The following is a 13,350-nucleotide window of genomic DNA, read 5'->3' as shown; positions in this document are numbered from 1 at the left end:
CTGACTACTTACCCCGGTTATTAAAATAACTCTTCTCAGACTTGATTATTCTTTAAACTAAATATTGTACCATTATATTTATGATATTTTCTAAAGTGACTTTTGGATGCAAATTTTCAAACACTCAGCCATGCATAAAAATGCATGTGCAATTGTGCGGCTAATTTGCATTGACAGTCGCTGCAATTCCATCTGCAAATCAGGTATTTGTGTGTGCAAGTAGCCATGTGGGCATAGGTAAACCACTGCGGTTGGCATGTGAAAATATCTGATTTGCAAGGACCACCTTGTTACAGTATTTGCATCTGTATCAGTTCTGTGTATGATTCTAGGCTCTTGACCTGACAGATCTGGCCCTTGAAATGCTTTTGAATTAGTTAAGTAATGCTAAGAACCTTTCTCATTACTTGTTGAGCTGATATGATCAACTATTTAAGTGTTCAAACATTTTGGAATAGAGCAGGGCAAGTGGTTGAAGTTTCAACAGTGACAATCCTACATTTTACACATCCCTGATGTACCTTGTAATCCACATTTCCAACATGGAGTGGCTGATATATGACTCAAATCAGTAAACAATTAAAGGAGGGTAATGTAATTAATGCAAATCAACTTGGGTTTATGGAAAATAGTTCCTGTCAAATAACTCGATTTTTAAAAAAAATGAGATTACAAGTTTCGTTGATAAAGGTAATAGTGTCTATAATATACTTAGAATTATCTAAGGCATTTGACTTGGTTCCGCACAACATTTTGATTAAAAAGCTGGAATGATTAAAAATTATCATGGCACACATTAAATGGATTAAAATATGGCCAACTGATAGGTCTCAAAATATAATTGCAAATGGGGACTCATCATCGAGCGGGTGTTTTCAGTGAGGTCCCGCAGGATCGATTCTTGGTCCTATGCTATTTAACATTTTTATCAATGACCTGGAAGAAAACATAAAATCATCACTGATAAAATTTGCAGATAACAAAGATTGGGGGACTGGTAAATAACAAAGAGGAGAGTTCACGGGTTCAGAGCAATCTGGTAAATTGGGTGCAAGTAAACAATATGCATTTTAATACCGCTATCTGTAAAAAGTATGCATCTAGGAAAAAAAAAGAACATAGGCCATACTTACAGGATGGGGGACTCTATCCTGGGAAGCAGAGACTCTGAAAAAGATTTGGGGGTCATGGTGGATAATCAGCTGAACATAAGTTCCCAGTGTGCACTGTGGACAAAAGAGCAAATGCGATCCTGGAATTCATAAATAGAGGAATCTCATGCACAAGGAGAGAGGTTATTTTACCTTTATCTTTGGCACTGGTGTGACTGCTGCTGAAATAGTGTGTCCAGTTCTGTGCCCGCAATTCAAGAACGATGTTGATAAATTGGAGAGGGTTTAGAGAAGAGCCATAAGAATAATTAAAAGATTAGAAAATAGTCTTTATAGTGATAAACTAAATAGATTGATAAACTAAAAGCTCAAAGAGAAGGTTAAGAGGTGACTTGATTACAGGCTACAAGTATCTACAAGGGAATAAATGTTTAATAACAGGCTCTTCAGTCTAGAAGAGAAAGCTGTAACATGATCCAATGGCTGGAAGTTGATGTTTGACACATTCAGACTGGAAATAAGGCATAATTTTTTAATGGTGAGAGTAAGTAGCCAGTGGAACAATTTACCAATGGCATCAATGGATTCTCCATCACGATTGGATGCTTTTTCTAAAAGATATGATCTAAGAGTTATTTTGGGGAAGTTCCATGGCCTGTGTTGTACAGGAAGTCAGACAAGATGGGGGAGGTTTACGTTGGATATTAGGAAAAGCTTTTTCACTAGGAGGGTGGTGAAACACTGGAATGCGTTACCTAGGGAGGTGGTGGAATCTCCTTCCTTAGAAGTTTTTAAGGTCAGACTTGACAAAACCCTGGCTGGGATGATTTAGTTAGGGATTGGTCCTGCTTTGAGCAGGAGGTTGGACTAGATGACCTCCTGAGGTCCCTTCCAACCCTGATATTCTATGATTCTATAATCACAATGGTCCCTTCTGGCCTTGGAATCTATGAACCATAATGGAGTCCTAACCCCTCAAGCAGTTAGACTCTACAAAAGTTCATGCAGCCATTTTCAGTGCATAACTATTTTTATTATACGGTCAGATATTACATATAAAAATATTGGGCCAAATCCTACAGTTCTTTCTCAGTCCTTCCAGTCAACATGTCCATTGCTGACTGAGACACTACTAAAGAGGGCAGCCTAACAGAAACTAATAGATGACTATGACCAATTTAGAGCCCTCTATCAACAATTCATAAAGTGTAGTTTCAAAGCCAGACACAATGGACCCGATTCTCCTTTCACTTAAACTGATGAGAGTCATTGCAATCAATAGAGTTAAACTGGTGTAAACAAGTGAAAGGCAAATCAGACCCAGTAAAATGTACCAAAAAAACAAAACAGCTCTGCTAAATGTACAGGATGTTGATATTATTAAAAAGGTGCAAGGGATTAAAATGAATATATACCCATGAAACGCATCCCTTATCTTACAGATCCACTGAGTTTTCTAAATACAAAATGAGGAGCTTAATGTCCAAAAGCTGCATTCAAAGGAATTTTAATCTTTACTTGGAAAACTGTAAGCCACCCAGAAGTCACAGAAGTAAGGTCGCTAGAGGCCATGAAGAATTTCATTGTGAAGGCAGAACTGCTGGAGCAGATGACGCAAGGTACCAGATCTTCACTGAATTTAGCTGTTGTCTTGAAAGTTTGAGTAGTTTGGAAATCCTTGTGCCTTGCCTGCATATGGTAGCAATGCACTCATATTAGTGAACAGCACAGAGAGCAAAGCTGTTGCATCATCTCTATACTGATTATATTTTATGTAAACAAGCCCTCAGCAAGAATTTCTGTAGTTAAATGTATTACCAACACTGGCAATTAATGTTAAATTATCTTAACTAGCAGAAGTATTGCAAAGTTTAAAAATTGCTGCTAAAAAAAAAAGTCACCCCATGGGGCAGAGAAGTGGATTATGCTGCATTCTAACTCAGCTTCCTTGCTGTAGTGGCTATCACTACAAGTTTACAGAGGAACAGCCGTGTTAGTCTGTATTTGCAAAAAGAAAAGGAGTACTTGTGGCACCTTAGAGACTAACCAATTTATATGAGCATGAGCTTTCGTGACACGAAAGCTCATGCTCAAATAAATTGGTTAGTCTCTAAGGTGCCACAAGTACTACAAGTTTAGACACCTGCAGCCAGATCCTCAGCTGGTACAAATCATCACTCTTATGCTGAAGTCAACAAACCTGCTCCAATTTATACCAGCTGACAATTTGGCCCACAAAGGCAGCCACAGTATGTTTTAAAGAGATACCGTCCCACTCAATTCATGAATAAAAAGCAAAGCCACCAGTACTGTAACAATTATGTCTTCCATACCTGAAAAACAGATCTCAAATTGAAAAAGCTGGAGCCTGATTCTACTCCCACCGAAGTTGATGATAAAATTCTCATTGACCTCTGTGGGAGCTCCTGAAAACTAGCCTTTTTATTCTAGTCGGTACAGGCGCTTACATGACCCTCATCACTGCCATATTTGAGCACCTTCCAATAGTTCATTGAGTGACATGACTGACAAGCGTCACATTCATTTCATTCCCTCCCTCTCTTATCTTCCTTCTAATACCTGCCGATTTCTGAAATTATGTTAACCTGTAATGTGTGACTGCCCCAAATATACACGTTAAAGAATGGGTAACTTAACTGAAACTAGATTCAGATGACCATCAATGAGTTTGGAATTTGGCCTTTACTGTATGGGAACGTGTTCACACAGATTAACACACTATAAGTCAAATTCTGCCAACAGTTACACCACCGGAACCCTACTGACAGAGGAGAAATCTGCTTTTCTTGCCAGACTTATATGCTAAGTTTGTATTTAGTGCTTTGGGGGTGCACTACAATAAGGCCTGTTAGAACTGGTCTTTTGATCTTTATAGAATGAAATTGAGTAGATATAGAAAAATGACAACTGGAAAAACTTTTAAAAGATTCCCTGGTGAAAACTTTCAAGGGTTCTCAACTAACCTGTCAAGACTACACATTCATACACTGAATTAAATGGAGATGGCACTGAAATTGTTTTGTTATCTAGTGTCATTTTATTTTGAAAAATCAGAAAAGCAGAGCAGATTAAGGAAACACACTACTGACTTGAAGAAATGCAATCAAAGGTAGGAATAATAATATATGACGGTGGGCGAAACTTACTGACCCTCCAAGCTACATACAATAATCTTCAGAAGTTCGAGAGCTGGGCGCACCTGCCAGAGCTCGGAGCTTCAGCTCTGCAGGGAGTGCTTGCCTGGGCTAAAGGGGAGGGTCTCAGGGATCAGAGCTTCAGCAGGAGCAGGGCTGAAGCCCAGAGCTCCGGCAGGCATGGCCCGCATATCAGAAGCCCTGAGAGCCCCCCATCCTGCTGGGCAGAAGCCCCGAGACCCTACCACCCTCCCGCAAGGCAGATGCTCAGAGCTCTCTCCCCCACCCCCCACAAGTCTGGTAGGTGGAGAATGGGGTGGGGTGGAGGGCTACATGAGCTGCACTTTATCTGTAAAAGAGCCACATGTGGCTCACAAGCAGTGGTTTGGCTACTCCAATATATGATGAAGAGTCAAGGCTGAGACTTTCAAAAGTGAGTACTGATTTTGGGTGCCTCCATTCCCAGGTGCCCAACTTGAGACATGTTAAAGGGGCCTGCCATTCAGAAAGTGTTAAGGACCTGCCCTCTGAAAAGGATTAGGCCCTTTTAATGTGCCTCAGGCTGGGCACCTAAAGAAAACACAGTCGCTTTCCCCCTGCCCCATACATACCAGTATTGTTAATATAGTGACTGATCCAGTCAATGAAAACAGCAACGTTTGTATATACTCCTGGGTAGTTTTTCCTTCCACAACCAAAGCCCCAGCTTATTAGTCCACTCAGAGTATAAAATCCTGAATCTTCTGAAGGACAAACTAATGGTCCACCTGAGTCACCCTACATTGCAAGAGAAAATAGTTTATGTTACAAATTAACATTGCCTTTTCAATGTGCTGCCATGACAAACCTTGACTCATTATGTGTTTGATTCATACTTAACTCATTTCTTTTCATCCTTCTTTTTTATCATAGGCTCACGATGTGCCACTTTTGTGGTGCGTGGGTGGGTGTGTAATATGAACAGCTGATGGCACTGTTGGAATGACAAATTGTTTCACAATGTACCAGATAAGTAACTTTTGTCCACAGTGAAACAGACCCTTCCACTCACATCTCAGCACTCCCTATTTCAAAAATCAAAGATCTTTGCAGTTCCCTGTTAAGCACAATAGCGGCACTTTGTGTTAACTTACTGTGCACGAGTCCTTTCCCTCCTCCAGAGGGAATCCAGCACAGAGCATCCGCTGGGTCACCTTGCCGGGATGGCTTACATAGTAGTTCTGACATGCCTCCGAGACTAGGATTGGGACTTCCAATTGCTGAAGTTTATTGGACTTTTCTCTGTCTTGAAGTGAAAAATAGCTTAAAATCACAGGTCTGTGTTTTTGCTGATGAACACTGATATACACCTACCTCCTGCCAGTGTCAGACATGAGAGCTGAAAAATACCCATGGGATCACCATGCCCTTCCTCCTGACAATGCAGGATTGCTCTCTACTAGACATTTTCTCGTGCTTTGTCCTATCTTTAAATGTGCAAGTGACAAAGTTTCCAGTACTCCCCTTCTGCAGACTGTACCACATTTTAATAGATCTGATTGTTACCACGCCCCATGCACACCTCACCATCTATGTAATCAAGAACAGATCCCAATTAACAAATTAATTTTCTAGGAGCCAAAGAAAGATACGATTTGCTTTCTCATGTGCCCTGTAGTGTTTGTTAAAATACATCTGCAGTATGCACAGCCCCATAAAGTGAAAAAACTTGCATACCTTCATTATGAGTACCCCACCCTGTGGTGGTGCACACCCTAGAAGGCTGAACCACCTCATCCTTCTCAGGCAAGCACACTGGACGCACGTAGTGATTAAACTCCAAGGGCTCAGTCAATTGCAATAATGCAATATCGGAATCCATCGTGATCTCGTTAAAATCTTGATGAATAATGTACTGCTTCACTGATCTTCTCTAGAAAAGGGAAGACACGACAATTCATTGAATGAGCTGGGAGCCTGGTGCTTTAAAGCATTCCAGTTTTATGAATGTGCCTGGAGCTCTGGGGATGGTGCATGAAGAACCACCAAGGTTATTAATGATTAAGGCTGCGTGTCTGTCACAGAGGTCATGCAAGTCATGGATTCTGTGACTTTCCATGACCTCTGCAGTGGCCGGTGCTGGCTCAGGGGCTGCCTGAGCTGGGCGGGTCCTAGGCCAGCAGTAGCAGTTTGGGTGTGGGAAGGGGCTCAGGGCTGGGTCAGGGGGTTGGGGTGTGGGGCAGCACTTATGGGGGGGGCTCCCCAGCTCCCAACTGTATGTCCCTGCAGCTCCTAGGCAGTGTGGCCAGGGGGGCTCTACGTGCTGCCTGTGCCCGCAGGCACTACCCCTGCAGCTCCCATTGGCTGAAATTCCCAGCCAATTGGAGCTGAGGAGCCTGCACTTGTGGCAGGAGCAGCGCACAGAGCCCCTGGCTGCCCCTCCCAGCACCAACAGGGGTCCCAGACCACCACCCCCCCGCATCCCCAGCCTGCTCCCCCCCCCCCCCCGAGCACCCACAGTCCCCTGGCTCAAGTTTTAGTTAGAGGTATCTAGTAAAAATCTTGGACAAATCACAGGCCGTGAATTTGTTTACTGCCCGTGACCTGTCCATGACTTTTACTAAAAATACCCATGATTAAAATTTAGCCTTATTAATGATTAACTGCTGGAAAGCAGCTGTCTTGTCATGATAGGTAAGAGATACAAACGTAGACATTCAGGAACTAAAATCAGCAGAATGGGATGCGGAAGGGAAGCACACCGGAAAGCATTTGTATTAGCAACGATCACCAGGTCTTACAGGGTTTAGAATTAAGATACTTGAGTAGTTGTGGCTTAGCCATTCCTCCACCATGCGCTGCCCCCTTTGCACCCTCCACACTTGTGAGTTGGGGGCAGTGCTCAGAGTTTGGGGCTCACTACTGCTCACCTACGAGTTCTGTGATGGCACTTAAACTTCCTTGTGCACATGTGTAGCCTCCATTTATATTTGCACAGCAACTCAATCTGCTGCATCCTGCATGCTACCAGGTAGTGAGAAGTATTTAATGTACAAACCAGGTTTAATTCATACCTGACTGTGCTCTTGCTCTGTAATATCATGGAGTCCAGCAACCACCATCCATAAATCTCTGTACTGTTCCCTAAAAAAGAAGAAAGCAGGAACATACTCAGGGCTCTTCTCACCATGAAGTTTGTCTAACAACCTCTGGCATGATTAATCCTTAACAATCTAAGATTTACGTTTAGGGGCCCAATCCTATCCCATAAATCAACAGGACTAACTTCAATAGCAGCACAATCAAGTCCTGTAACTTGGCAGTGTGATTAGGCAAAAGAATTATTTGGGCCAAGAGGAAAGAGCTTGCAGGGTCTGATTTTTATACAAAGCATCTAGAGAAGCAGCAGGACATAGACATGCTAGGGACCAAATCAACACTTAACATCATTTTTTAGTTTCATGTCAGTTTTTCGTTAAAAAAAATAAAAAATGATTAACAGAATCACAGATCAAAACACAACAGAAAAAATGTCATATCCTTTACAGTTGTTTCTCTTTCTGTTGATACAAAAATCAATTAATGCAGAACCACCAGAGGCCATACAAAGATTCTGATGTGATGAGATCATGCAATGTAAATTTCCCTCTGACCACAGTTCTCATAGGTTTGTTTTCTTTTCTTTTCTTTTTTTTTTTTAAATACAGCAAAAGCAGGACACCTGGGGTAGAATTTCCAAAACCACCTACATCCCATTTTCAGAAGTGTCTTAGGCAGTTCAGAGCTTAAGTTCCTTTGAAAACAAATCAGTGGGGTTTAGGACCCTAAATACCTGAGTCACTTCTCAAAATGGGACTTAAGACTTCTGAAAATTTGACCTCTGATTTTAAAAGATAATCTCAAAATTATTTGAAAATGGACCAGAATTTCAACCCTGGGAGAAAAAGCTCTTGCAGAAAGAGAGCCCCCGCTGTGGAAAGAAAACCCAATAATAAGAACAGGAGGATCTTTATATGTGCTTTTCATTAAAGTACAAAATGAACACAGTCATATAATACTCATTACAAATGATCTAGAAAATACTCGAGAGTTACAGTACTTTTTGGAACAAATATTTTTAGAGGGAGCTGCCGCTGCCAAGGTCCATGATTAACTCCTTCCATAAAGGTGTCCTCCCCAATCCCAGTAACAAGGGGTAGAATCTGTGGGTTTATGAGCTTCTTAATAATGACAAGCCTATCACAACCCTCTGGGAAGATAGATCCTGGGAGATCAACAGGAGGCCTGATCTAAACAGATTCTGAATGATCTTCTGGATTTGTGGATGGGCCCTGGCAGCTCATGCTATGGAGAGGCACAGAACAATCAGGGAGGAATTCCCCAGGGCTGACAGATTTGGGGACTATAAATCTTGTCAGTATCCCCTTATGTGTCAAATTAATTGTATGAGAAGATGTTAGCTGCCCATACTTTACACCAATCTAATAGAACTAAATCAAAACACATCCATCCATCACATTGTACAGTACATGACATTTTGTGATAAAAAAACTCCCTCCAGAAATCTTATAGTATCTTCTTTCCATGTGTACCTACTTATAAGTAAAGCAGTGAGCAGCTGTGACAACCCACTCTTTGGTAAGAGCTGCTCCTCCACAGATGTGCTCAGCTGAAATCTGTATGCTGACCTGCCAAGGCCATGAGAAGGGCACAGCTTCCTCACCACCCATTATCCTACTGAAGAGAAACCTGGGCTGATTTGAAGGCACTCCACAGATGTCATCTGTTAATATGGAACATAAAGGATTTATATACTCAAGGAGAGTTCAGTTTTCAGTGGGGGAAAGAGTTTACATTTGCTTGACTGCATTTACTGTGAGGGTAGCCTACCTCAGCAACCTTTTTCCTAACCCTAAACCTCCCCTGCTGCAATGCATCAAGATGTGTAGGGACACCACTACCAAGAGAAGATGCTTGTTGCAGAAAAAGAGCCTATTCATAAGAGTAAGATCACCTACAGTACAATGAATAAGCCTTAGGTCTGTAGTATATTGCAGACTCACCCCACTCTATAAACCTTTAGGGGTGAAAAGTCAATTTCTAAAAGTACAGGCATGATTCTCCAGTGCCTGGTGTTATCACTTACACTAGTACAAAGTGAGTTTTTGCAAAATGTTACCAAATCAAAATAGTAGCATTTTAAACCCACATTTTACTGGTGTAAGTGAGTGCACAAGGTGCAGGCACCAGACAGACAATCAGGGCCTACTACTCTAAAGCCAACTCTTTATTCTTTACACCTTTATTTCTTTAGCTCTTCTCAACTGGAGCATCTTGGAGCAACTCAAGGTACAATCATAAGCCATTCTTCTCCCCTCCTCCCCACGCAAATTGTACCACATTCCCACTGACGAAGGTGTATCACAGGATGCCTTACCTGGAATTTCTGTGGTGGTATCTAGACCCTCAGGAGGTGCTGTTTCATTGTTAGAATCTGATATATTTAAATCTAGCAAGTGAAAATAGCATATTAGTGCATCTCAAATTAAGTTACTCTTGGTTTTGTCACAGAGGCAAACTAGTAATTTCTTGTGATTTTAGTAATCTATCTACAGGGGAACAACATCTGATGACGGAAATCTTCAGTTACATTTTACCAGGAGACTTACCCAGAGCAAAACCAGGTGAAATACCAAGATTCGCTGCAGAGCCCCCTGCTGCCCCCAAGGCAAAGCAGGCTGCCACCTATACACTATGGTTCAATTCTTTTACCTGCTACATGAATGAAGGAGAATGTGGCCTGGAATCCCCCAAAGGTCTCGGTTTCATCTGAATGAAAGATGATCAGCATCATGCTAGAGGTGCTCAAAACAGGCGCTGGGACAGCAAATCCACAAGACCTAGCTAAAGACAGACCCAAGATTTACAAAAGATTATATATAACTATTATATCCTTTACTGGCAACAAAAGAAAAGGGGAAGGTGGAAAGGAGAAGCACACTTTTTCCAAAACACAGACGTGATTGGAAAGAAACCTAATTTTGTATATGTTAGAATGAGCTCTCATGGAACTCAGCAACAATATTTCAATCCAAATTCCAAACTTCCCAAAAATTCAAGGAGTTTGGATCCAGGACTTTGGTCCATAAATACAGAAGCCATTTGCAAAATTCAATTTTGTGTTTAGGTTCTTAGATTCCCTCCCATGTCTCAGGATAATTAGATCTGGTCCATGTCTAACCTCAGCTGTCAAGATGAGGATTTGTGGAGCATTCATTCATAGATTTATATCTGCCAGTTCTGTTGTGGGTATTTGTGTCCTTTTCATCAGGTTTCACAACTGTGGGAGGAATACATTGGAGATTTGGCTTTCCTTGCATCATCCAAGCATCCCACTGTCATTAACTGACCAAGTTATTACAAAAAATGATTAGTTTGTAGTTTACAAATGGTACCACACCGTTAGATGTTCGGTGTTCCCTCTTCTCTTACCTTCTCATCTCAAAAAAGCTACTGTTACCTTCCAAAGACACAAAGCTGCTCCCAACAGCACAACTACATTCTCCAGCGGCTTTCAGATTCCTCCAAACAAAGCCAATTTCAGTCAGTAAAGAGTAATCAAAGCCTACAGGTAAATTCAGCCTTGCTATGCTGCCGCAAAGGGGCTGAAAGTAACCATAAGACTCCTCTGGAAAATATCCCCAGTGCAGGAATCCCACTCCACCCAATCTCCTGCATGGGCTGGAGTGGCAAGGCATTGGCCATAGCAGTCCTGTACTCCTGCACAAGCCTATAGGAACCATTGCTGGAGGTACAAGTTAAGGCAGTCCTGATGGCTTCCTTAGACCACCAAGGGCCCATCTGGTCCCAGCAGTCTCTGAATAAAGGGAGGCACAAGCTACCTCCCCTGTGTCTTTGCTCCAACACTACCACCAGCACAGAGATGAATTGGGCCTATTACGTATTCCAAGCCCTTGACAAACCATAGCACAAGTCCTTAGGCCCAGTTCTCCTCTAACTTATTGGTACACTGCCATAAGCCTGGAGCAATTCTAGTGAAGTTAATGAGAGTTACACCAATGTTCACCGGGATAGTGAAGAAGAACAAGCCCCTGAAAAGCAAACTGAACTCAGGTCACCTAAGGTGTTTGTATAATCAGTGTGTCAAACACCAATGGTGCAAAACACGTATCTGGCAGTATTTCCTAAGCACTGCATTTAGGATACAATTTAAATACCCAAGATTTTAATGATGTAGATGTGTTTCTCTATTTAAGTAAATGGATAGTAGATAATAGTCCTCTGAAAAGGAACAGTGGTGAAAAATGTCAGTGTGTACTGTACTGAGAATACTATTCATTTCAGCATCTAGTGGCAGTAAAGGGGAATTGCTCTTTTTTGATTTGTTACTTTACTTTACAGGCTGTCAAGTTTTTACTTGCTAAATTATAGTGTTTGGAGATACAAAATGAGAACAACAGAAGCCAGGTCTGAATCAATGACCTGTTTTGAAAACCAAAAAACAAACCTATTTCTTCCTCTCTTGTCACATCCTCATACACTGTTACAGAGTCATAGGAGCAGTCTTCATTTTCCTCTATTTCAAAATACTCATATGTAAGCTTAAAAAGAAAAAGGAAAGAATTAGATTATAGAGCTAGTATTAAGAGATGGGAAGATCTATTACAGATCTTTAATACCCTAGGTCATGCTCCTCTAAGGACAGGATACAGTCTCCTGATAGGTTTCAGAGTAGCAGCCGTATTAGTCTGTATCCACAAAAAGAAAAGGAGTACTTGTGGCACCTTAGAGACTAACCAATTTATTTGAGCATAAACTTTCGTGAGCTGCAACTCACTTCATCGGATGCATTCCAATGAAGTGAGCTGCAGCTCACGAAAGCTTATGCACAAATAAATTTGTTAGTCTCTAAGGTGCCACAAGTCCCCTGATAGAAGGTGTATGCAATATTAAACTGATTTGTTGTTTTATCTTCAACAAAAGGCTAATAGGAGGAAAATCATTATGTTTATAGCTAATGAGAGAAATATAATTTTAATTTACACTAGTAATGAACCAAAACACCCAGTTCAAACATCCCCAAAACTTTGGAGAAACTGGAGTTTAGACCTAGATCCAGATCCACGATTTGCAACTAGTGCCAGCGGGCCAAGCCAAAAGCCCAAGTCTAAATGATTCCAAACTTTGTTACAGTTCTAACAGATCTGAAATATGAGAATACAGCTGTTTTTCGGATTGAATGTAAGAGGCATGCACTGGACCCAGCAGCACTACACAAGAATTGAAGGTGTTAACTAAAGTAAGCGTTTGTTGCCAACACTTAGTATACGACTTATTTCTTTCCAAAAGAAATTATCTGCACAGAATGAAAGGTGTAAGCCCTTCCTGCACTGTACCTTGATTACATGGTTCTCTGGAGCATGAATAATCCAGTGACAGTCTGCCAGATTGTTGTAGGGCTCAGGATAGTTCATACTTTGTATCACTCCTCCTTCAAAGAGGACAGCTAAGGACCCGCATCCAGAATCTAGAAACACACAGGAAAAAAAAAATCAAAGGGAAGCAAGTGTTTTCCTATTCATTGTCCATCCATTAAATTAAAATCCAGAACAGCTCCCAAGCAGTGCTCTCACAGGTGAAATACAGAAAAAGAAAGGGAGAATGATTTGGCCCATTACTATGATCCATGCACAGAGGGGACCCTCTCCCCTCAGATGATCCCCCTCCCACATGGAAGAGAGAGCCAGCCCACAGCAGTAACATACTTCTCCCAAACCTGCAGAGAGCACTCTGCAGGTACTGGGATCTGTGTAGAGCCGCAGCAGAAGGAGTGTGACAAGAAAAGGCCAGGGAGCTGCACTTTGCCTCCCCCTATACCCTTCGGAGATCAGGTTGGAAAGGTAATATGGCCAGTGGATATGCTTCCTCCAGATGGCAATCTCCTTTAAGAGGAGTGCTGGGGGCAGTTGCCACACAGTTGCAGAAGCCTTTAAAAAGGAATCGCTCTGCCAAGGAATGAAGCAAACAGAGTCACAGAGACACAAGGCCTCTCTCTGCTTGATCAGGGGATCTTCCAGATTTGG

General features: G+C 41.8%; 1 protein-coding gene across 2 annotated transcripts in view; it reads right to left on the bottom strand.

Moving 5' to 3' along the window:
* Positions 1-2,123: 2,123 nt before the first annotated feature.
* Positions 2,124-13,350, bottom strand: part of OVCH2 (ovochymase 2) — a 30,603-nt gene continuing 19,376 nt past the window's right edge. For both annotated transcript variants that reach the window (XM_048852578.2, XM_048852579.2), the window contains 10 exons: positions 12,664-12,794; positions 11,775-11,868; positions 10,019-10,150; positions 9,684-9,755; positions 8,843-9,029; positions 7,321-7,390; positions 5,984-6,179; positions 5,401-5,552; positions 4,879-5,044; positions 2,124-2,801 (listed from right to left, as the gene is read on the bottom strand). In XM_048852578.2, coding sequence (XP_048708535.1) covers positions 2,752-2,801; positions 4,879-5,044; positions 5,401-5,552; positions 5,984-6,179; positions 7,321-7,390; positions 8,843-9,029; positions 9,684-9,755; positions 10,019-10,150; positions 11,775-11,868; positions 12,664-12,794 — 1,250 coding nt within the window. In that variant the 3' untranslated portion in view covers positions 2,124-2,751. The remainder of the gene's footprint in view (positions 2,802-4,878; positions 5,045-5,400; positions 5,553-5,983; positions 6,180-7,320; positions 7,391-8,842; positions 9,030-9,683; positions 9,756-10,018; positions 10,151-11,774; positions 11,869-12,663; positions 12,795-13,350) is intronic.

Source organism: Caretta caretta, chromosome 6, assembly GCF_965140235.1.
Source record: "Caretta caretta isolate rCarCar2 chromosome 6, rCarCar1.hap1, whole genome shotgun sequence".
Classification (NCBI taxonomy): domain Eukaryota; kingdom Metazoa; phylum Chordata; order Testudines; family Cheloniidae; genus Caretta; species Caretta caretta.
The sequence above is the reverse complement of the archived record's forward strand: the minus strand, read 5'-3'. Positions and strand labels throughout refer to the sequence as shown.